Source organism: Stomoxys calcitrans, chromosome 2 (genome assembly GCF_963082655.1).
Source record: "Stomoxys calcitrans chromosome 2, idStoCalc2.1, whole genome shotgun sequence".
In the NCBI taxonomy this organism is placed as follows: domain Eukaryota; kingdom Metazoa; phylum Arthropoda; class Insecta; order Diptera; family Muscidae; genus Stomoxys; species Stomoxys calcitrans.
The window spans coordinates 106,474,559-106,501,016 of NC_081553.1; the positions used below are offsets into that span (position 1 = coordinate 106,474,559).

The window sequence follows — 26,458 nt, forward strand, 5'->3', positions numbered from 1 at the left end:
CTGGTTTAATTTAATAGTTATTTAATATAAACCAATCTCTAGATTTGACTTTTTGAGCCCTTAAAATCTCCAATTTTTGTCCGATTTAGCTGAAATTTTGCATGTAGTGTTCGCTTATTGCTTCTAATAGCAGTGTCATGTACGGTCCAAATCGGTGTATAACCTGATATTGCTCCCATATAAACCGATCTCCCGATTTGACTTCTTAAGCCCTTACAACCCGATATTTATGTCCAATTTAGCTACAATTTTGCTTATAGTGTTTTGTTATGACTTCTAACAAAACTGTGACAAGTATGGTTCAAATAAGGTCTATAACCTCATATAGCTCCCATATAAACCGATCTCCCGATTAGACTTCTTGAGCCCTTACCAGCCGCAATTTTTGTCCGATTTGGCATGCGGTGTTCTGTGACGACTTCCAACAACTGTACCTAGTGAGGTCAAATCAGTCTATAACCTGGTATAGCTCCCATATAAACCGGTCTCTCGGAACCGATTATTATTCGGTTCCTAGAAACTTTATATTTGATAGTTTGACAGAAGTTTGATATGTAAAATAAAATTTTGCCCTTCAACGAAATTTAGTTTGTAGAAATTTTTAGCAGAATCCATGGTGGTGGGTTCCAAATATTCGGCCCGTCCGAACTTAGCACCCTATTACTTGTTTTCTTATATGCCTTTTTACGACTTTCTTGTCTCGTTTAGCCACAAATATTTTGTTTCAGGGTATTTGGCTCCAATGCAGATATTTTGGTAGAAAATTTTTCCTCTCGTCTTAGTCCAGAAATGTGATGTTTTATGCTTTTACTAACCACAAATTTACAAGCAACGTTAAGTTTTAACAGCATTACAGTTTTGTTTTTGTTACTAAAACAGAAAAAAATTTGGACAGAATTGCTATGCCTGAAAATTGTTTTGCTAAGACGCTAAAATTTTCACAAGAAATTTGTCTTAATAAGTCATCAAATGTTGAACATATCCTTGCAAAACTTCTTATAGTTGTCTTTGTCCGCCTAGCACTACTTCAACGAACTTGGCAAAGCAAAATACCAACACACACACATACATAGACACATAAACTCACTCACAAAAGTGTCCCTTTTTTGTGTTCAGGGGCAAACTTTTCCACTTTTTCCCAACTTGAAGAAATCACTTTAAATTCCTTTTGCCTGCACTGAAGTGATTTTAACTTTGTCATAATAAAGTTTCATTTGTTCCACTTTCTCCCCACCCATAATATATGTATTTTTTTTGTCACAACACTATGGCTGCAAAATGTTGCTTGAAATATTGTGGTCAGCTAGGAAGAAGCGAAAATTATGGCGTAGGAGAAAATTTTTTCATGGGGTCGAAGGGAAATCGCAAAGAAGTTTGTCCTTCATAGAAGTTGTGATGATCTTCTCTGAAATCACTAAGCCCTGAAAATATATCAGTAACGTGCTCTATTCTTATATATTTGAACCCCATATTGCCATTGGCCTCAAAATTGGTTATCAAATTCGTTTTCTAATCTCAAATACCATTCACTTAAACCCCCTTATTGAAAAAGCAGGCAAATACGTCCCTTTTGGGGTATGGGTCCTAAAAACAATGAATATCGATCTCCACAGTCTTGAAGACCCTAATTGTCTTGGTGAGCAAATACGTCCTACTTGGGGGTTGTTATGGTGGTGGGACGTCCCCTAGACGGTTGGTCACGAATGTTGATGTCACATTCATGGTCTTTTCCAAATAACCTTCATTTGAGCTCCATTTTTCCATAGTCGGAAAATATGACCGGTTTGGGGGGTGTTTTGGAAGATGGGGCGGCCACTCAGGGACTTGGCTTTAAAAGTATATATCACAATCGTATGCTTCTAAAAAATATCTCTTATTTGAGCCTCTTGCAATTGCGATGGTCAGCAAATACTTCCTATTTGGGTAGTGTTATGGGTGGCCCCCTAGACACTTTTCCCGAACATTGATATCAGATTCGTGCTTTACTTCGAAAGACCTTTCATTAGAGTCCCATATTGTAATGGTCGTAAATTTGTCTTCTTTGGGGTATGTTCTCGGGGGATGGGCGGCCCCCCAAACACTTGGTCCCACATCTGGATATCAGATTCGTGTTCTAAACTCAAATACCCTTTATTTAAGCCCCATATTGCCAAAGTCCGTAAATAAGTCCTGTTTGGGGGTGTTTTGGGGAAGGGGTGGACCCCCAGAAACTTTGTCCCAAATTTGTATATCAGATTCGTATTCTACTCGCAAATACCTTTCATTTGAGTCCTATATTGCCATGGTCGGTAAATATGTCCAATTTAGGGGTGTTTTGGGGGTTGGGGTGGTCCCCCAAACACTTGGTCCCACATTTGGGCATTAGATTCGTATTGTACTCTTACATACCTTTCATTTGAGTCCCATATTGTTGTGATTGGTCTATATATATATTAGGTAGGTTTTGGGTGGGGCGTACCCCCTAGGTACCCCATCCGATATTTGGTTATTAAATTTTTGTTTGTAGGTTACTATAAAATAGCACACAAAATTTCGCTTAAATTGCACCACCCATCTCCGATATCTGGGGTTTCTGAAAATAAGGGTAAAGGGGAGAGTCCGCTCCCCCTTCAGATATCAAAAAATGTAGTACCACGGGATCATATTCACCATTTGTGAAAATTTCAAGAAAATCGGTTCAGCTGTTTTTGAGTCTATAAGGAACACACAAACCGACCGATCCAAATTCGGTTTTCATGGAAAGTTTTATCAAAATTAGATCATTTTTCATCAAACCAGACAATATTCTCTAGAATTCCCAAATAGATTTCGAGACAATGTAAAAAGGCACAAACATAAAAGATTCGATCTTGATGGAAAAAGAAAATTAATTAGAATTTAGATTTTCTAGAAAATTCCTTGAAATTCGATTTTCCTAGAAATTTATAGCGAATTTAGATTTTCTAAAAAAAAATCCCTAATTTCTACCATTTTTATGCCCACCAGTCATTGCGTTTGTAACACCTCGAAATATTGATCTGGGACGAACTACCCTCGTCCGTCTGTCGAAATCACGATAGCGGTCGAACGCGTAAAGCTAACCGCTTGAAATTTTGCACCGCTACTTAGTATTGATGTAGGTCGTTGGGGATTGGACATATCGGGGATGGGCCATATCGTCAGATTTGGATATAGCTCCCATATAACCCGATCTTCCGATTTGACTTCCTGAGCCCCTGGAAGCCTCAATTTTCATCCGATTTGGCTGAAGCTTAGCATGCGGTGTTCTGTTGTGACTCCAACTGTTTTGAGTACGGTCCAAATCGGTCCCTTATAAACCGATCTCCCGACTTGACTTCCTGATCCCCTGAAAGCCACAAGTTTTGTCCGATTTGGCTGAAATTTTGCATTTGGTTTTGATTTCTAATAACTGTGCCAAGTATGGTTCAAATCTGTTGTTAATCTGATATAGCCCCCATATAAACCGATCTCCCGATTTGACTTCTTTGGGCCCTGGAAGCCTCAATATTCATCCGATTTGGCTGAAATTTTGAACATTCTGCTATGACTTCCAGATCTCCCGATTTGATTTCTTGAGCTCCTGGAAGCCTCAATTTTGGACCGATTTGGCTGAAATTTTGCACATACTCCAACAACTGTGCCAAGTACGGTCTAAATCGGTCTATAACCTGATGTAGCTTCCATATTTAAGCCGAATCCATGGTGCTGGCTTTCCAAGATTCGGCCCGACCAAACTTAGCACGCTTTTACTTGTTCCATTTAGTTTGTAATTTCCTTTTCCCCATCCCTCTTCCTATCCTACGCCTATGCTGTCTAGTCTCGTTTCGCATCTTCAACAATGGCCAAGAGCTTCTTCATATTTCAATGCCCTGCCGAATAAGCCTTAGCCTCAATTTGGAAAAAAACAACTGCCAGAACAAAATTTTCTTTGAGAACATTTTCTTTTCTTTAGTTCAGTTTGCTTGGGTTTTTGCTCTCGTTTTTGGGCTGGTCTGCCAACAACCATCCGCTATGTTGCGGCTGCAAACTTTCTCCCCAAAGCTTGAAGTGCATTTGCTTCCGCCATCCTTGGGCTGGGAGAAGATGGGGGCGGTCAGAACTTGGTAAAAGTCCCACGTTTTTTGCCATATAATTAGCAGCTGCCAGCAAGCATGAATACAAAGTTTAGACTTAAAGTTGCCGCCTCTATTTGTTGGATGGTCGATATTCTCGCCACAATGTGGTGTTGCGGTGTTTAGCTATTCTATAAGCTTTAAAAAAACGCGAAAAAATAAGAAAATGAAGTGAAAAACATTAAGCCTGATAAAAGATTTTTAAGTTATTGGTGGGCTTGTAGAGACCACAGGCATTAATTCCATGAACTTTGAAGTTCAAAATTTTTGTATGCCATGATTATGGGAAAATTGTTATAAGAATAGTAAGCATTGACCCATGACGAATGACTTTCATTACAGTCAGAAAAGTAAGACTTGGTCTAATTGTTTCAATGAAATTATCCTTTAAGTGCTTAAGCTTTTGTTAACTATGGCTAACAAAGAAAATCGAAGCTAATTAATATTGCGTGGCCAATTTGCCACAAACGCATACACCAGGAATTTTCTTTTCAAAAAGCACGCAAAGAGTAATGTCTGCTTATGGTAAATTCAAAGAAAACAAGTAAAAGCGTGCCAAGTTCGGCCAGGCCGAATCTTATATACCCTCCACCATGGTTCGCGTTTGTCGAGCTCTTTCCACGGTATCTCTTTTAAGACAAAAAAAGGATAAAAGAAAAGAATTGCTATGTTATTGGAACAATATCAAGTTATGGCTCATTTCGGACCATAATTGTATTGAATAGTGGAGACCATAGTAGAAGTCTTGTGTAAAATTTCAGTCAAATCTAGTATGAATTGCGCACTTTAGGGGCTGAAGAAGTAAAGTAGGGAGATCGGTTTATAGGGGAGCTGAATTAGGCTAGAAACCGATTCATACCATATTCGACACGTGTGTTAAAGGTCATGGGAGAAGCCGTTGAACAAAATTCTAGCCAAATCGGATAATACTTGCGCCCTTTAGAGGCTCAAGAAGTCAAGATCCCATATCGGTTTATAAGGCAGCTATATTAGGTTATGGACCGATTTGAACTTCATAGCAAAGTTTTTTGAAGTCATAACAAATCACGTCATGCTAAATTTCAGCCAAATCGGAAAAATAATTACGCCTCTAGTGGCTCAAGAAGTCAAGACCCCAGATCGGTTTATATGGCAGCTATACCAGGTTATGGACCGACCTGAACCATACTTAGCACATCTGTTGAAAGTGATAACAAAACACCTCATGCAAAATTTTAGCCAAATCGGATATGAATTGCGCACTCTAGACGCTCAAGAAGTCAAGACCCCAGATCGGTTTATATGGCAGCTATACCAGGATATGGACCGACCAGAACCATACTTAGCACATCTGTTGAAAGTCTTAACAAAACACGTTTTGCAAAATTTCAGCCAAATCGGATAGGAATTACGCACTCTAGACGCTCAAGAAGTCAAGACCCCAGATCGGTTTCAGCCAAATTGGATGGGAATTGCGCACTCTAGACGCTCAAGAAGTCAAGACCCCATATATGTTTATATGCTATATGCTACAGCTATATCAGGTTATGGACCGATTTCAACCATACTCAGCACAGTTGTTGGAAGTCATAATGAAACACAAATGTCCGCTTGAAATTATGCATAGAGACTTCTTATTATTGTAGGTCGTTGGGGATTGCAAATGAGCCATATTGATTCAGATATGATTCCCTGATTTGATTATAATATGATAACCTGATTTGACTCTTGGAAGCCAAATTTTTTTCTGATTTGGCTTACTTTTGCAAAAAGTGTCTGACTTGACTTCTTTAGTCCCTGAAACCCCAATTTTTGACCGACTTGGCTGAAAATCTACACGAAGTGTTTTTTAGGTTGACCTCCAATAACAGTGCCAAGTACGGTCCATATAAGTCAATAGCCTGATGTAGCTTCCTTATAAACCGATCTGCCGAGTTGATATTTTGAGCCTCTGGGCGCCGCAATTGTTATCCGATTCGCCTGAAATTGTGTACGATGAGTTTTGTTATGACTTCCGAAAATTGTACCATACATTAACCCGCACCAGTCCACTATGGACATTAACCTAAGCCAGTAATCGGCTTGTTGTGAGCTCCACATAAAAAGAAGTTAAATCGAAAAAGAATATCAACTTAGGAATTCCATGCTACTTATCAGACTAATAAATGAGGAAGAGACGTATAAACCAGAGGGATGCACAGTTCGTCCCCAGCTTTTAAGTAAAGGTGGAGTTTCTGATTCAATGAAACAGTCATCTCAGCCGAATCGAGAGATAAGGGCATCGGGATGACGGCGGAAGTGGGCGATGGCTTTGCTAAGCTTACAAGCAGACCGAGAAGCTATCCGGTGCACGACGAAGGAGACAGAGGAGTATGTCTCGGCAGCGTAATCGGGCAAAAGTGCAGGATGCTGGAAGAGATCGTACTGACATTCCAGGCATCTCTACGGAAGCTGGAAAAAGAATTAGATCTACTGAAGAGCATAACACTACTAAAATACTGAAGAAGAAGCTATCCGGTGCACGACCAAACAGAACTCTCTTTGCGTACAGACGTGTTTTTAAAACGCTCCTCAAAAATAAATTATTTCAAATGTTTAAAAGTGTTTTTTAACTGACAAAGTTTAATTTTTGTTCATACTGTTTGCTTGGCAAATCACCGTCGTGTTATTTACAAAAAAGAATACAACACAGGCTTCAAATACAAATTCAAAACAAAACAAAACCACATATCAAAGTGCTAAACTAGAAAAAAGTGAAGAACTAAAACAACAACAACAACAATTAACCCTGAGAAACATTAAAGTTAACTCATCATGTCTGAAGTGCCATCAGTGAAAATAATATCTTCATCCAACAACAATATTTCTCCTGGAGAGTCTCTGTTGTTGGCGCCAAAACGAATGAGAGAGGGGATGAGCATAAGTGAGGAAAGTGTCAACAAAACTCCGCGGCTTTCAAATTATGACTCTCCACACCGAATGCTTATGTTAATCGATAAGAGATTTGAGAAGCAAACAGAGCTTTTAAAATCTCTTTTATCTGAAACTGAGTCGCGTCTCTTAGCTGTCATAGATAAGAGTATGGCCGACATCAAGTGCGAGATATCTAAATTAAATGAAAAATATGTGAAACTCAATGAAAGGGTTGACAAAGTAACAACAGTCGTGGACAAAATTGATGGTATGGAAAATACAATGACTGAAATGAAAAATCAAATTCAATTACTGAAAGCAAATCAGCAAAAATTTGAAAACAACCAAGTGGCTTGCGATCTGAGAATAAATGGCATACCTTCCGAAAATGGGGAGAACCTGTACCAAATTTTTGCAAATATTTGTGACACAATTAACATAGCGATCCCAACGATTAGAGCTATGTACCGTCTGGACAACGTTCGTAACCAGAATAACTCTTCAGACTCTGTAATTATGGTTCATTTAGCAACGCCATTTGACAAAAACTTTGTCTTAAAAAATATTGCGAGGTTTAGAAAATCAATTAATTCAAACCTGGTATTGAGTCATGCAGGTTTTGACTCTAATAAACCGTTCTATATAAATGAGAACCTGACAAACCATAATTACAAAATTTTTCAAAATGCACTGAAGCTTAAGCGACAAAAACATCTGGAGTCTGTTTTTTCGCTTCGTGGCCTTGTTTATGTAAGACGGCCTGGATCTGTTCAATATACAATCGATGTGTTCCAGAGAAAACAATAACAATTAAATATTCACAACCACCTTGGTTTAACCAGCGAATAAAAACTTTGATTGATGAAAGAAACTTTTCATATAGACGTTGGAAACGTTTTAGAACCTCACAACTACATGAACATTTTAAAAATGCTAGAAGAGCTGTTGGAAAGTGTATAACTGAGGCAAAGACATTGTATTTTCATAATAAATTTCAGAATGCTGTTAATAGTCGCTCTAAATGGAATGAGATACGAAAAATTGGCGTTGGAGAAAAACGCAATACTCAGCTGGAACCCAACATGAACATAAATGAACTAAATGAGAATTTTGTTTCAATAAACACTGTCTATCCTACTGAAAATATATATGAAAATATGTGCATGGTAGCTGTTGAAAATCCTTTTTCCTTTCGCTGTGTAAATGAAACTGAGGTTCTACACAGCATTCTGTCCATTAAATCTAATGCGATCGGAACTGATGAAATAAATCCACGATTTATTAAAATAATTGTGCCAAAGATTCTGCCATATTTAACATATATATTTAACACTGTTCTAACTAAATCCACTTTTCCGCTTGAATGGAAACATGCAAAAATTGTACCTATTCGCAAATCAAAAAATGAGTACCGTCCCATCGCCATTTTACCATACCTGTCTAAAGCACTGGAACGCATAATGGCTAACCAAATTGAGCATTTTCTGAAATCTGAAAATTTGTTATCTAACTGGCAATCTGGATTTAGAAAGAAAAGAAGTTGTACCACTGTTCTGATTGATGTAATTGAAAACCTTCGTCAAAGTATGGATAACGGAATGATATCCTTTCTCCTTCTTTTGGATCACAGTAAGGCCTTTGACACTGTAAACCATAATATTCTTGTCCTAAAACTTATGAAATTATTTAATTTCTCCGAGACGTCTTGCAAGCTGATATCATCATATTTGACGCAAAGATCGCAGTCTGTTTTTTATAACAATAGTTGGTCTAACTCTCTGAATGTCCTTAAAGGAGTACCTCAAGGTTCTATCCTTGGCCCTCTTTTATTTTCCATGTATATAAATGATCTGCCTGATGTGCCTGCAACATCTAAAATCCAAATGTATGCTGACGATGTCCAACTTTACACATACTGCAAACTGAAAGATATCCAAACCTGTGTGTCTAACATAAATATTGATTTAGACTTAATACATTGTTGGGCTGTTAATAATGCATTATGTTTAAATCCATCCAAAACCAAACTGATTCTGATAAGTAAAAGAAATGTGACAATAACTGATGATCTCGTTGTGAAAATTGGTAACTCTGTAGTGAATCTTGTACAAGTAGCCACAAATTTAGGATTGACTTTTAATTCAACCTTAACGTGGACAAATCACATTAATGCAACAGTTGGCAAAGTACGTGGGATGCTGCGAAATTTATGGACTGTTCGCTTGTCAACTCCTTTTCACATCCGAATGTTACTTGCAAAAAGTTATTTAATTCCCACACTGTTATATGGATGCGAGATATTTGCGAATTGTGATGCAGACACCAGTAGAAAGCTTAATGTTGCTTACAATGATATTGCAAGATATGTGTTTAACAAAAGTCGACAAGCTCGTATATCACAATTTACATACCAAATATTTAACTTAACTTTTTCAAACTTACTGAATGTCAGATGTCTACTTCTTCTGCACAAGGTAATCTACACAAAAGAACCTGAATACCTACACAAACATCTGAAATTCGCCAGATCCAACCGTGGCCTAAAACTCATTCAACCACGATTTGCCACACAAACCTCTGAACGACAGTACATTGTACATAGTACGCGTCTCTGGAACAACCTACCTCCCAACATACAGAGCATAAGCAATGCAACCTCATTCAAAAATGAGCTATTTAAATTTTTTAAATGAACTACGAATTATTTTTCTTTAAATGTCCTTAATATTTACTACTATAATTTAAAATGTTAAGATTAGTTATTATCCTTTTAAAAAGAATAATCATTATTTTATATACTCTATTGCGAATCAGCACATTAACATATAAGATATAATCTTGTTGTGCTGGTGTTACACTCAATAAACAAACAAACAAAAAGAGCTCCCCGCTTTCAAGTACTCTGGGAAAACTAAGCCAGCCATTCCCCAATGGAGACTCGAGACAATGCCCTGCGGAGGTAGACAAAGTTGCAATAGGAACGAAGGAAGCGCACACGGCCACTGAGTCTTCATGTAGGACTGTGACTTCCAATAGGGGACCACAGCCAACACGGAAGGGGAAGATGGTCGCTGAGAATGGTAAGGAGCCGCCCATTCTCTTGCGCCAGATTGGCAAGGAAGCACAACAGAGATGAGCTGACTTATGCAGTCATTAATATCGGCAGTGCATCCCCGCTAGGGATTGGGCAGTAAATTTGCGATGGAATGGATGTTGCGATTCTTCGATAAGCAAAACGAAGGTTTGGTCGCAGAGACGTGGGAGGTCTTCCACAGGAAGGAGAAGGAGGAAGGAACTCTCTTTGTGCATTGATCAAGTCTCCGTGACAAGTTTGGTCAAGACTAAAGGCCTGGCGCACTGCGGGAGCAAAGCTGTCTTTTCCAAGATTGTGAAGAATAGGATAGGCAGAAATTCGCATTCTGCGACATCAGTAGCAGGTGACGCAACACCGCCCAACAAACAGGGAGCCGACAACGAGACAATTGCGGCATCTTTCAATGTTGGAAAGGCTAGGAGAAGCAAAGATCCTATTACTAAAATATCAGGCAGTGCAGTGGCGAGAGACCCAACAGAGCCTAACAAACAAGAACCCGACGACGGACCCATCACCGACTTAAAGATTTGGAATTCTGGGATAGGTAAAGATCCTAATATTGAAACATTAGGCAGTGCAGCGACAGGAGTCTCAATGAAACCCAACGAACAGGGAGCCGATGATGGTACCATCACCTGCTCCCAAGAAGACCATTTACTTAAGATTTAGAAGGCTAAGATAGGCAAAGACCCTAAGTTGGTTCATGTCTGGTATAGTGTCCCCACCTAATGGCCGGTATCTGTTAGACGCGAAAGCTGGACAATGAAAAAGTAAATGCTCTAACGTCTCATCATCTTCCCCGCATGCATCTTCCTACACCTGCTACAATTGCCGCACCGAGTTTACATAAGTGAGCTCGTAGTCCTATGTGTCCCGTTCTGATAACAATAGCTAAACTGGCGTCCTTCTTACTTCCTTTCTGTAATAGCCTCGTCTTCTCACGATCTGGATTCCCCCATAGGATTTTCGCCGTTTCGCTGTTCCACAGGGTTGCATGCGCATTCGTCGCCCACGCCCTTAACTCGGACTGCGTCGACCCGAAAGGCTTCGGGTTAACCATGTTTATTGACGGCAGTCCTCTGGCCTCAACCGCCAAACCGTCTGCCTTTCATTTTCCCTTACTCGGAACCTAAACGATGCGGATTTTGCCATCCTCAGAGAAGGTGTTAATCTCCTTTTTACTCTGCGAGACTGTTCGTGAGCTTATTGTCCTGGTTGTTGTTTATGGCAATTTTACTGTCCGTAAGATGTTCACACTCGACGTCCTCGGTTTAGTACCACACCACCTCACGCATTCCGTGATCGCCAGACACTCCTCCGTCAGGCAATCTAAAACAGATCTCAGTCCCTGGGTTCTCTCTGTTATCTAGCTATGACCCATCCGTGTAAAATGATCTTCCAGATGGCAATACTAGGGTTCTATCAATCCAAACATGTGCCGATGGCAGCAGTGACTCGCATTCGACCTCAAGAATCATTTCAGGTATCCTATCGGAAACCTCTTCCCTTCCTCCCAGGTTTCCTATCCTCGCCTCGATTATACCGCGATGCTATGAGCTGCTCCCATCCTCAATCCATTCTCCCATCGCCTTACGTCTCATAGCCGCAGTGGCTGCTCACACTTAATCTGTATGTCAAAGGGTGGGATATCTAGAATAGTCTCCAGTACCCTAGCTGGCGTGGTTCTCATTGCTTCGCCTATGCCAAAACAACATATTCTCTGAACCTGCCATATGGTACTTATGTTGCAGTCCACCAAACTACTGAGGCGTATGTAAGTATTGGTCTAATCACGTAGAGCCAGTGGACTATCATCGGATTCAAGCCCCATTTCAAGCCTACGGCCCATCTACATAGTGCCCAACCTATGTGAGCCTTCTCGGTACGCTCCTGAATGTGATACTTCTAATTCAGTTTCCTGTCCAAGATCACGCCTAAGTATTCGACCTCATCAGATATCGAAATGAAGGCCACCATAGCGCAGGGGTTAACATGTCCGCTTATGACGCTGAACGCCTGGGTTCGAATCCTGACGAAACCATCAGAAACAATTTTTAGCGATGGTTTTCCCCTCCTAATGCTGGCAACATTTGTGAGGTACTATGCCATGTAAAACTTCTCTCCAAAGAGGTGTTGCACTGCGGCACGCCGTTCGGACTCGGCTATAAAAAGGAGGAGGAGGAGAAGGAGGACTCCAAAATCGACAATTCTGCTTATTGAGTCAAAAATGAGCTTCGTCGCTGAAGAATAAGCAGCGAATGATGGACTTTTTTAACTGAGCACGCAGTTTGATAACAAAATTCAATAATTTGCTAGCTTTTTTCGTTTGTAAGACGATTCAAGGTAAAATTATAGAACAAACTGAAGATGTTTAACAGTGAAAGAAAACACGAAACATGCGTGAGCTGTTTAAACCAGTGTTGACAAAAAAATCACCCTTTATTATAAATCAGTTCAGATCATATTGTCTACTATTGATTGCTAGTAAGCACAGTTCGTATTGATGACTGCATAAACCACTCTGTCTCTATTTAGCTTTCGGGCTACTCTGGCATAGACTGCAAATGTTGCAATGAGCAAAAGAATTTTTGATTAGCTCACCATATTCAAACCATATTCAAAGATTTCTTGTCTTAGGGTAAAATCAAATTTAATTGGAAAAGTTTTAAACCTCCTTGCAACTAAAGTTTCTGATACAATTTGTATTGGTGATTAAAACTTTACTTTTTCAAAATGATATCAGCAACATTGCATCACAAGATAACATTCAAAAAAAAAAATATTTATTTACATTTTAATGCTTCAGAATTCATAACTTTTGCCGATTGGACACAATTAAAAGTTCATCGAGTGCTAATGATTATCCGATTAATAGATCAACAACTCTTGCATTGTTCCGTGTAACTTTTAGCGCATTGCCATAAACTTTCTATTGAACATTCTTTGATTTTTCTTTTTCTTTGACTTTTCTTCATTTTCATGCATTGCCAACGGTCCATTGTTATAGACAAAGTTTTCTCGTTCCTGTCAAAAGACGAAGTTGAAAAGCTCAAACAAGAGGAGGAGCGTAAAATTGCAACATTACGCGGTGATAAGAATAAATCGCGATTATTGGATGATGCCAATAGAAGACGGCGTCAACAAGACAACACAAATGACAACAACCAAAAGGCAGTGCAGCAGGATGTCGAAGACATCCATGATGATGATGATGATGATGATGATGACGACGAAGAAACTGAATATGATAATGGGGATGCAGTTGATATGCACCGTCGTCACCAGCGGCATTATGCAAATAATGGTAATGACAAGCGGAATACCCTGCGCGAATGCAGTGATGACGATGATGATGATGATGAGCATGACGACAATGAGGATCCTGATGACGATGACAATGATGCGGAAGACATAAGGTAAGTGCATTTTTTGTGTCATATAACCTTTTGCGTTGATAACAATGACAAATTGTTGGTTAAACCCAATGTGTGTTACATTTTTTACTTTGATGCAATCTGAGAAAATATCTTTCGAAATATATATAATTTTTTGGTTTTTGGTGAAAGTAATTTTTCGTTTGGGCTAAAGTTTACTAAAAACAAAAAAAAAAACACTTATCCTCCTACTCACTCACTCACTACACTCTCACATGTATTCATTGTGCACCTAATTGCATTTGTGTGCAATTTTACATACACTCACACTTATACACCCTCTTTACACTATATACCCCAATACTTGCTTTGTGTTTGAAATATCCCTTTTCACTCCCTCACTCACTCACACATTGGCTTTGTTTTACTGCCTTTTAGGGCCTGTAGTAGCTTCTTTTGTGAAATTTATCAAATTACACTGGGGCTTGTGAGCTATAATTAAATTCCTACTTTGAGTTATGTTGGAAGAAATGGAATATTTTGATAATTTGTTTAGCATACAACATAGCAGGAGTTTTTAAACCGCCCCCAAAAAAAGATTTGTTTGCAATTACCCTAAATGAAAAAAAAAAATTTAAAAAAAATTTTAATATTTTTAATACAAATAAAGGTTGATTTTTTTACCCTCCACCATGGAATGGGGTTGTACTTATTTCTTCATTCCGTTTGTAACACTACTGTAATTGATATGAGCCTTAACAAAGTATTCTTGACCATCGTCACATTCGATTTGGTAATGTCGGTCCGTCTGTCCATCTGTCTGTCGAAAGCACTTTAACTTTCGAAGGAGTAAAGCTAGGCGCTTAAAATTTTGCACAAATGATTCCTATTAGTATATGGCCCGATATTGTATATGACCCGGTATTGTATGTGGCACGGTATTGTATATGGTCCCTAAAGGACCACATACAAGCACAAGATAACTCTAGTGCTCAATTCTTATCCTATTTGGCTGAAATTTACAATGAGCTGTTTGTTTTTTTTTACTTCAAATAACTGACCCAAGAGTGGTCTAACTCGGTTCATAACCTGATATAACTGCCATATAAACCGATCTCGGATCTTAACTTCTTGAGACTTAAGAGGGTGCAATTTTTATCCAATGTGATTGAATTCTTGCAAGAAGTGATTTGTTATCACTTCCGACAACTGTTTCAAGAATGATCCTAATCGGTTCTTAACCTGACATAGGTGCCCTATAAATCGATCTCAGATCGTAACTTCTTCAGCCTCCACCCGATGGCTGAAATTTTGCACGTCATGTTTTGCTATGGCGTTCAACGGCCGTGTCAAGTATGACCCACATAGGTTTATAACCTAATATAGCTCTCATACAGGGTGCGCCAGAGAAACCTACTTATTTGAAAAAACTCACTAGCGGTGAGTTGGTGAGGGGAGGGAGTCGGGCGCATCCGGAGGGGGAAGTCCCCAATTTTGTTTCTCTCCCCAATCAGTTGCCATCATGCTCTGGTCTAGAGAGCAGCGGGCATTCGCCGACGAGATCTTCTAACGTTCGTTAACTTGTAGCCAAGCAACGTGGCTTTGGCGCTCGCTTTAAAATTTCTCCTCACAAACTCGTTCCCGGTCGTAATTCGATTCTTTCGCGGGTTAACTCATTACGGGAGTGTGGAAGTGTCGCTAAACCCATAAATGGACTTTAATGGACCATCAGAACTTTGGAAAATGTCGAAAGAGTGAGACAGTCAGTTGTGCGTTCTCCCCGGTATTTGGCTCGCAAAAACGCAGCTGCTATTGGAATTTCTGACACCACTGTTCGAGGAATTCTCCATCAAGACCTTAAATTTCATCCCTTTAAATGGGATGTTGTGCAAAAAATAACTGAACGCGATTTTGTTGCCCGTCAAAATGCATGTGAAATGCTGATTGACAACCTGCCTGAAGACGCGGTAGTTTTTTCCAGTGGTGTTAAAACTAACCATTCCTTAGGTAAAAATTTGAACCACTTTTTCGAGCATTTCAGCCTGTATTCCACGAAAAGCACATTTTATGTTATACTCTTAGGCTTCAATCGTGCTTGGCTTGTCCACATAGACCAATGACTGCTCGCATCTCACAAGAAATATTGAAGAGGCCTCAAGTCACTTGATTTTGGCGGCCAACACACGGCCATTTTTGCCATTTCACTAAACTCATCCTACAATATGTCGATTGTTTCACGAGCTGTGTGGCATGTGGCACCATCTTGTTGAAATCACATAATCCAAATCCACTCATCTGGTATCATGTCTAGATAATGTTCGTCGTTGACGGTGATGTTTCTTCCACGGTCGTCTTTGAAGAAAAATAGACAGATAATGCCACCAGCCCATAAAAGACACAACCAAACTGTCGTTCTTTTTATACCCATCACATGTAACTTATCGAAATATCCATTTCCGATGGTACAAAGTGTATATATTTCGGATCGTTGTAAAATTCTAAGCCGATTTAACGATGTCCGTGTGTCTGTCCGAGTCGCTCAGTAGTAATCAGGCTAGTTGAAATTTTGCGCACACTCGTATTTCTTCTATATTGCAGGACACCTTACAAGTGTAGCCAGCATCAGTGAAGGGATAACCCCCGCTGAAAATTTTTCTGATGTCCACGGCTGGGTTTGAACCCAGGCGTTCGCCGTCATAGACGGACATGCTAACCTCTGCGCCAAGGTAGCCTCCTGCCTCCTTAAGCCTATAACAAGAGCATTTATTACCCGATTTCTCTGAAATATGACACAGTGACTTTTCTTAGGCCAGACGATATCCGAACCGAAAATGGTCTAGATCGGAACATATTTGGATATAGCTGCCATATAGACCGATCTGCCGATTTTGGGTCTTAGGCCTACAACAGGCGCATTTATTACTCGAATGCGCTAAAATTTGACATAGTGAGATTTATGAAGGCTCCCAACATCTGTCTCGAATATGGTCCAGATCGGGCTATAATTGGATGTTGCTGCCATAGAGAATGATCTAGAACCAATCCCATGGCAACCGGTTGTACGTACCGGAATGACCCGATGAAGTCCTTCATTGGCAAGGGCTGCCGCCTCAATGTACAACACACTGCTACAGCAACAACAACAACGATCTACGGATTTAGGGTCTAAAGACCATAAAAGACGCATTTATTGTCTGATTTTGCTGCAATTTTAGACAGTAATTTGCACGAGGGGCCTCGACATCCGACTCGAATATGTATGAAGACTCCCAACATCTGGCCTGAATATAGTCCAAATCGAAAGATGTAGCTGCCATAGAGACCGATGTTCAGGTTTATGGTCTAAGGACCATAAAAGGCGCATTTATTCTCCGATTTTGCTGAAATTTGAGTCAAAACTCGATTTAAGGCTTTGGACTCATAAAAGGCGCATTTATTGTCCGATTTAGCCAAAATTTGAAACATTGAGTTGTGTAAGGCCCTTCGATATCCTTATTCAATTTGATCCAGATCGATCCCGATTTGAATATAGGTACCATATAGACCGATTCGCCGATTTAGGGTTTTAAGTCCATAAAAGCCACAATTATTATCCGATTTTGCTGAAATTTGGAACAGTGAGTTGTGTTAGGCCCTTCGACATCTTTCTTTAATTTGGCCCAGATCGGTTCAGTTTTGGATATAGCTGCCATATAGACCGATTTTCCGATGTAGGGTCTTAAGCCCATAAAAGCCACATTTATTATCCAAATTTGCTGAAATTTGGGACAGTGAGTTATGTTAGGCCCTTCGACATCTTTTGGCCCAGATCGGTCCAGTTTTGCATATAGCTGCCATATAGGCCGATATCTCGATTTAAGGTCTTTGACCCACAAATGGCGCATTTATTATCCGATTTCGCTGAAATTTGACACAGTGACTAATATATGGTCAGATGAGTCTATATTTGGATATAGTCGCCATAAAGACCAATATTTTGTTCTACAAGATTGAGCAGTGACTTTTATTTATTAGGCCGCCCAATGTCCATGCCGAACTTGGTCCAAATCGGACCATATTTCAATATAGCTGCTACCGGATTATGACGAAAGGTGATTTACATATATACCCGCGGTGGTGGGTATCCAAAGTTTGAGCGGCTTTTTATAGCCTCCACCACACAGTGGGCCAAATGGCAAAAAAATTGGAAATAAGTCTACAACTTTTTATCTGTTGATTTTAGCCATACAAAATGTTCTAGACATTTGTAGAGGAGGACATAGGCTTTCAGAAAAGTGCTGTTGTTGGTCCATATCTTTAATACAGGGTGAGCTACAGGGTGTCAAAGTTGACCACTTTTGACTTCTCCAAGCTTCTGGGGGCCATAACTTTTGATCTACTCAACCGATTTACATGATTTAGGACTCTAGAGAAAGAGCTTGACAAGATCTAAAAAACTTATGCATAAAGTACCATGCCATCGTGTACTGTTAAGGAGTTATGAATTGTTTAATTTTAAAATATGAAAATTTGGCCTTGGTTTTTTTCAGTGTTTTTTAAATAACTCCGTCAATTTTAAAGCTATAAACTTCATACTTCACACAAATTATGCCAGCATATGTGTGCATAAAATACAAAAGGAATCACGTGAATATCTTTGGCGGTTTAAAAATGGCATCGTTTTCAATATGAAAAATATTTTTTTTGTCAAAAAATTGCAAAATTTTTCAAAAAAGATACTCCCATTTCCTTTAAGTTTTCGCAAACTTTGGCCGTCAAAGCATTATCATTTCTTTCCATTTTCACAAAGTCGAGGTATTAAGAAAAGTTTTAAGTGCTAATTTGGCTAATTTCGATATCAAACAACACCGTTATCTTAAGACCAAAATGGCCAATTTTTTTACTAAACTTCAAAAGTTTCTCACTGGAAAAAAAGTTCCACGGGTATTTTTTCGCTTTTTTTGAACTTAAATGAAAGCTTAAAATGTTCCCAACATTTTAAGGTATGTCTCGCCATATCCTAGCCATAAATGAGATCGTAGCGATCAAAATACTGAAAAAAGTCAATTTTCAAGTAGTGCTATATTCATTGCTAAAAAACAAGTATTACGTCACATTTTATTGCAAAGATGTTAAATAAACTTTTATTTGGTAACACTTCTTCTACAAAACACAAAAAGAATCATGGAAATATCTCTATTCTATTCCATTTTATGGAACCGGCAATAAAAAAGTCAATTTTTCAAAAAAGTCGAATTTCCCAAATTTTGTTTTTGTTGTCCTAATTGCACATGACACACTATAGCCATATTTACGCAACATACCTTATCGTAAAGGAAATTTTCATACCTTTCCAACAATGTATAAAACATTTCTCAACTCGGATTCTATCTACTCTAAAATTCATTTACACTTCATTAAACTCTATATAAAAATGTCTATTTGTGAAATGGAACCTTATATGGGGCCTACACTAAAACATTGATAGATTTGCCCAGGGTTTACAATACAAATGTGTTAGAATAAAAAAAGGTCTCCTGCCAAAGTTTAAAAAAATTGGAATAAAAATATGTGTTTTAGAGCGAAAACACTTCGCATCGGCGTGCGTTTGTATAGTACCTACATCTATTTTTAATGTAAGCTGATGATTTTTGAATAAAAAGTAACCTAGAAATATACCTGCATATATATATATATTTGTGTTAAGATTTGATGCAGACAAATGTTACCTGTTTCGCTATGTCGAATTCCCAGGAAATCCACCGTATCAATGAATGTGAAAAAACCTACCCATAAAAAATTCATTGTCATTTTTTTTAACCAAATTCGAGTCCAGGTAAATAATTATAGAAGAGTAAGTAAAAAGAGGCACTTTGGACCCCTTTTTACGATTGCGTCTGATACCTGAAATGGGTCATTAATTGTGAATATATTGCATAAATATTTGAACAAAATCCAAATTTTCTTCATTATATTTTGTAGAGGCGTAAAGGACATTTATAAGTTATGGAAGTCATACTGAAGTATTCCACTCTTTCGAAAATTGTATGGGACATCAAAAATGATTCCAAATCATACACGGAGTCATTTAAGGAACTTGTTTACACTTTGGACCACATATATGGAATAAGGCTAAATAAAGACGCTTTAGACAAACTTGAAAAATTCTACAAATCATTTGAGAGAAGGTTGCCAGAATGTTCATTCGCAAAAATCAAGTTTTTCAAAATGTATGAGAAGTGGCTGAAATCGGATCTACTTATTGAAATTAAACCGCTGATTCCCGGCCGGCCTAGCAAAGCATACGACGAAGTTACGGAGAAAACCAAAAAGAAAAAACAAGAGGAACTATTGGCGGCACATCCGCCAAATTTAATAAAAGATACGTTCAAAACAGCATTGTTAAAAACACAACCAAAAAATGTTGGACGAATTGTCGATGTTTTACCATTAGCATCTCCGAAAAGGGTAAAGAGAATGGTAGAAAGTATTCCAACTCCAAAATCGACTACAGAATTCACGGAGGAAGATGCACTGGCCCTGATTTTGAACCTAGGCCTCTCAAGAAACAAATACTCAACAATGAGGAAGGCTCTTCGTGAAAAAGGATGGGGTTGTTTACCCTCAAAACATAAATTGTACAACACCAGGACGAAAATGGTGCCATCAAATATATACGTGGACGAATTAAAAGCAAGAGTGAAACTTGCTGATCTTGTTGAAAATACAGCTGTTAGAATTATTTCTAATTTTACTGAAGAACAGTTGAACACACGCACGCCGATGCGAAGTGTTTTCGCTCTAAAACACATATTTTTATTCCAATTTTTTTAAACTTTGGCAGGAGACCTTTTTTTATTCTAACACATTTGTATTGTAAACCCTGGGCAAATCTATCAATGTTTTAGTGTAGGCCCCATATAAGGTTCCATTTCACAAATAGACATTTTTATATAGAGTTTAATGAAGTGTAAATGAATTTTAGAGTAGATAGAATCCGAGTTGAGAAATGTTTTATACATTGTTGGAAAGGTATGAAAATTTCCTTTACGATAAGGTATGTTGCGTAAATATGGCTATAGTGTGTCATGTGCAATTAGGACAACAAAAACAAAATTTGGGAAATTCGACTTTTTTGAAAAATTGACTTTTTTATTGCCGGTTCCATAAAATGGAATAGAATAGAGATATTTCCATGATTCTTTTTGTGTTTTGTAGAAGAAGTGTTACCAAATAAAAGTTTATTTAACATCTTTGCAATAAAATGTGACGTAATACTTGTTTTTTAGCAATGAATATAGCACTACTTGAAAATTGACTTTTTTCAGTATTTTGATCGCTACGATCTCATTTATGGCTAGGATATGGCGAGACATACCTTAAAATGTTGGGAACATTTTAAGCTTTCATTTAAGTTCAAAAAAAGCGAAAAAATCCCCGTGGAACTTTTTTTCCAGTGAGAAACTTTTGAAGTTTAGTAAAAAAATTGGCCATTTTGGTCTTAAGATAACGGTGTTGTTTGATATCGAAATTAGCCAAATTAGCACTTAAAACTTTTCTTAATACCTCGACTTTGTGAAAATGGAAAGAAATGATAATGCTTTGACGGCCAAAGTTTGCGAAAACTTAAAGGAAATGGGAGTATCTTTTTTGAAAAATTTTGCAATTTTTTGACAAAAAAAATATTTTTCATATTGAAAACGATGCCATTTTTAAACCGCCAAAGATATTCACGTGATTCCTTTTGTATTTTATGCACACATATGCTGGCATAATTTGTGTGAAGTATGAAGTTTATAGCTTTAAAATTGACGGAGTTATTTAAAAAACACTGAAAAAAACCAAGGCCAAATTTTCATATTTTAAAATTAAACAATTCATAACTCCTTAACAGTACACGATGGCATGGTACTTTATGCATAAGTTTTTTAGATCTTGTCAAGCTCTTTCTCTAGAGTCCTAAATCATGTAAATCGGTTGAGTAGATCAAAAGTTATGGCCCCCAGAAGCTTGGAGAAGTCAAAAGTGGTCAACTTTGACACCCTGTAGCTCACCCTGTATTAAAGATATGGACCAACAACAGCACTTTTCTGAAAGCCTATGTCCTCCTCTACAAATGTCTAGAACATTTTGTATGGCTAAAATCAACAGATAAAAAGTTGTAGACTTATTTCCAATTTTTTTGCCATTTGGCCCACTGTGCACCATAGGATGGGGGTATACTACAATAATTTCGTAACTTTCGAAGGAATAAAGCTAGTCGCTTGAAATTCTGCACAAATACTTCTTATTAGTATAGGTCACTTGATATTGTAAATGGGCCATATCGGTCCATGTTTTGATATAGCTGCCATATAAACCGATCAGGAATCTTGACTTCTAAAGCCACTAGAGGGCGCAATTTTTATCCGATTTGGCTGAAATATTCCATGATGGGTTTGGTTACGACTTCTAACAATTGTGCTAAGTATTGTTCAAATCGGTCTATAACCAGATATAGCTGCCATATAAACCGATCTGGGGTCTTGACTTCTTGGGCCTCTAGAGGGCGCAATTCCTATCCGATTTCGCTCAAATTTTGCACGACGTGTTTTGGTATAACAACTAATCCATGATGAAGGTTACATAAGATTCGGCCCGGCCGAACTTAGTACGCTTTTACTTGTTACTTTTTGATTTTTAAAAACTAAAAATTTGGTTTAAAAACCCCGTATTTTATTTAAATTAAAGTTAAGGGGCAAAATTACTGCAACCGCTAAACTTAGCCAACCCTTAGATATTCTTCTTACAAAATATGATAACAATAAAGTTACAATTTCGATTTGTTTGTTTGTTACAATCTTCAATATTTGGGTATTTCGTTTCGTTCATGGAAAACCCCCAGTTAATTTGATAAAACCCAATACCTGCAACGCCCACCTGGTGTTTGTATACATAATGTTTTTTTTTTTTTATTTTACCTTAATTTCTCCCCCAACAATTTGCAAGTTGTAAGGTCTGGCTTATCACATTTCAACCAAAATATTTTGTTTTTGCTTATGGTCTTAAGGATGATAGTACATAGTATACTGAATAGCATTCGCCCCCTTTGGTTTTATGTGTAAAATTTATCTGATGCTTGGAAAATATTTTATGTTCTGCTTGTGACATATTTTGCAAGCCGATATTAACGAGTAATTAGAAGAAATACTAAGAACAGGACACAATAACAATAACAACAACAACTACCATAACATCCACTACAGCAACAACCTATTGCGAAAGAATTACAGTTTGATAAGGATATGGCTTGTTTTTGGTTTTTTGGCTGTTAATGAAAGTTTGGCTTAACAGTAACTTCTTTAAAACCCCCTTATCTTTTTGTTTTGGCTTATTGTTAAACTTCCCCATGGCCTCTTTGATTTATATCAATTGTTTTTTTTTTATTATTTGGGCAAGGACCATATAGAATATCCTTCACTATTAAGTTTCCTGTGTATACATACTGCTGCTGTTGCTTTTAAAAATTTATTTCAAAATATGATAAAAAGCAAAAAGTTTATGGTTTTTTGGTTAAAGGTATCACGTCTTGTCTTTCCTTTTTTTATTCCTCTCGTTTTCTTCTCTTTCTCTCATAAATGTATTTCACCTAAATCATGCTTACCTCCACTGCAACCGACATCACCACAATCACCATTTTTGCTATCAATGCCACTGTCATTGCCTTCTCACCGAAAATTAAAAAAAAAACGCAAACCTGAATATTATTTTTCCACCATGAAAATCTGCTTTCTTTTTATGTATTTTGTGTACGCCTCAAAAAGGAATTTAGAGGAAGTTCTCATCATTATTGAAATGTAGTTTAGCATAACCAAGTTGTTTTTTCTTTCATTCGTTTCGTTTCGTTCCTTTGGTGATGATCATCAAAGCGCAAACTAGACCTTTAACTCAAAGTGTTCGCTTTTACAATGGCATTTGAACAAAAACACTCATTCGTATTTCTTTTTATTATAAAACTAAGTTTAGTTGTAGCCTAATTAATGGTATACGAATTCAATGAATTTTATAAGTAAGTATTATTAAAAGTTTTTCTACAATGTTACAACATCACAAAAAAAAAAAAAAAAAATAGTGAACTATAGTGATATCCTTATTTTGAAATAAAAATTAAATATAAAAATTTATTTATATAGTTGCAGTTTTCACTAAATTGTATTCCATTACGAGTTCCGCACTTGTTGTTGAAAACTATTTTAAATGATTATGCTTAGAGCGGAAAAATATGTTTTTCGCATAGTTCTGTATTAGCGTTCGAGATCTTGTCTTGTTGGTGGGCATTTACCACAGGGATAACCACCAAACCATTTGTTTGCCATTACTATTCTTCGCCTCATTCAAAACTGGAATCATTCGTTTCAGCAGATAAAGTTGCTGACTATCTCAAAGTTGTGGTTCCAAACTTCCTTCATTTCCTCAATCTGGTATGGTGTGCAAGACGTTGTTGGACTTGATACCATCCAATTTGTCTTATCTCCATTTACTAACAGACCCTCTTTCACTGATCCTCTTACGATTGTTTCGAAGGCTGCTGATTGATGTCATCGACATAAACCATATCTATTCAGATCTGCATCTCGTATAATCTTCTCCAGCAGAATATGAAAGAGATCATACGCTAGGCTGCCTCCCTGTCTGAAACCTCAAGTGGTACTGAACGGTTCAGAGAAGTTCTTTCCCATTTTACCTCAGGAACGTGTATCAGCAAGCGTCATCCTACAGACTCTTATTCATTTTGCAGGGATACCAAACTCACTTGACACACCTTTAAACGTATAGAACTGTCGAAAGCGAATTTGTAGTCAACGCAGAGATGGTAAGATTTGATCTGTTCTTTTCGAGTATTTTCCAGGATTTGGTGCACTGTGAATATCTGGTCTATGGTGGATTTCTAGGGCTCAATTATCTCATTGACTTCAGTTGTTAATCTTTCACACTGTACGCTCGATAGTATCTTGTATGCGTTGGGGAGAAGATTTATTATTCCTCTGTAGTTGGCACATGCCATCTTGTCTCCTTTTTTTGTGTACGGGACATAGTTTGCTGAGGTTCCATCGGGTATTCGGTTTTCTAGCCAAATTGCGCAGATGAGCTGATGCATAGGCCTTTTCAGTTTGGAAATAGTTCAATGGGCAACCAATCGGCTCCTGCTGCTTTGTTGTTCTTCAGTTGGATCCTGCTTCATGGACCTCATTCTGAATAGGAGGTGAATATCAGGAATTCTTTCTGCGATATACTCTTCGCCGCCATCATTGGATACTAGCAGCTGGGTAAAATGTTCTGCCACGCTGTCCTTGTCAGTTACCAGATTTCCTTCTTTGTCTGTACAATAGGAAGTGCGTGCACCAAAGCCAGCGATTTGATGTTTGGTAAAATTTCCAGACTTTATTTCGACTCCTGTTTATTTTAAGTAGCTTACTCTCATGTCTTTCCAATTCCTTTATTTTTCCACAGAATAATAGACGTGTTTCATCTTTCCTATTCTCCCGATGCCTTTCCTTCATCTTGCGCTTTGCAGGGTTGCTCTGTATGCCGTATGCTTGGCTTCAGTAGCATTTCGACACTCTTGGTCGTACTATTGGACATGCATCTGATACCCAAGCACGGATTTTGAGGCATTTTTCATGGAGTGGGCAATGGTGGTTTGCCACTACGCCGTTACATCATCGGAACAAGGAGTGCTGTCATTCACTGTTCCGAAAAAAGACCTCAATAAGTTGCATATTCATCAAAGCCTTCAAGTCCGCCTGTTGTGTGCATCTCAAAGCTCCAATGATTCCAACACCAAGTTCTTTTTGCAACTTCTCGATCGAATTCCATGGATTGTGTTTTCTTATGCAAACCTTTACACTATACCAGCGGTCTATACGCGGTACACAGCCTTTAAATTGTCATCGAGTCAACTCCCTACTGAACACACACTTTCAGGAGTAGAGGGCACCCAGTTCTTTCAGCCATCTGTCCTTCGTATTCCTCTTCCAGGTCAGTTTCAAATTGACGACTAGCCCTCTTTACGCCTCTTTCAACAGCTGCTTAGAGGTTCCATCCAAAGACGAGATTCCAAAATATTTTACCTTTTTTCTCTGAGTGAAGAGGGTCAGTTTCGTCTTCCTTGGTTTAATCCTCAAACCATTTATCGTAACCCTTCTCGATAGTCTAAAGTGAAAAATGTTTTCGTATTCCTCTTCTGTCCTTCTTCGTATTATTCTTCCAGGGCAGTTTAAAATCGAGGTCTGGACCTCTGTCCTTCTCTTTCGACATCTCTGGAACTGGGAATCCACAATATCTCTGTGTTAAGAGACCTAGTTTCGTCTTCCTTGGGTTAAACCTCAAACCATTTACAGTAGCCCTTCTCGATGATAGTCTCCTTAGTGACATTTCCATGATCATACTGATTGTCTACATCCTCATATACGATTAAACTCACTCCATCTCTGTTGAGATTCAATTGGACTTCGTTTATCACAAGGTTTCAGAGAATCGGAGGTGCTCCCCTTTTTGACGGCACTATTTCCGAAGTACGCGTTAATAATACTGCCACGATGCATTATCTGCCCCGCTCTAGATATATTTATTTTGACCGGGCGGAAACTATTGATTCTGGGCGGCAACTATTGATCTTATCTCCATGTTGTTAATGTTCCCCTGATATCCAGGAAAGATCTCATGATGTATTGCTTCAGTTAGAGAGACATCTGGACCTCTAGTACCATTGCTTCTCCGCCGTCTCCGCTGACCTACCCCTAAGGCGTGCTTGTGTTGAATTACTCCGGTGTCAGTATACCAGATACCGACCGGACCGACTGATACGGATCATGCTTATCATGAATATTGGATGTTACAACTAAACTGATCATTTTTAAATATCATCTACGTCGGATAAGCATTGCGTCTACGTCTATGTAGTCAAGGATTCAAAGGAGGTGGTGGGGGCCATTTCAAGCAAAGATGGAACAGTACAGTAATATACT

At 38.3% G+C, this 26,458-nt stretch overlaps 1 protein-coding gene across 16 annotated transcripts in view; it reads left to right on the forward strand.

Moving 5' to 3' along the window:
- The window catches only part of LOC106081822 (protein lap4), a 704,386-nt gene that overhangs the window by 569,659 nt on the left and 108,269 nt on the right, over positions 1 to 26,458 (forward strand). For all 16 annotated transcript variants that reach the window (XM_059364098.1, XM_059364099.1, XM_059364100.1 and 13 more), the window contains one exon: positions 13,106 to 13,514. In XM_059364098.1, coding sequence (XP_059220081.1) covers positions 13,106 to 13,514 — 409 coding nt within the window. The remainder of the gene's footprint in view (positions 1 to 13,105; positions 13,515 to 26,458) is intronic.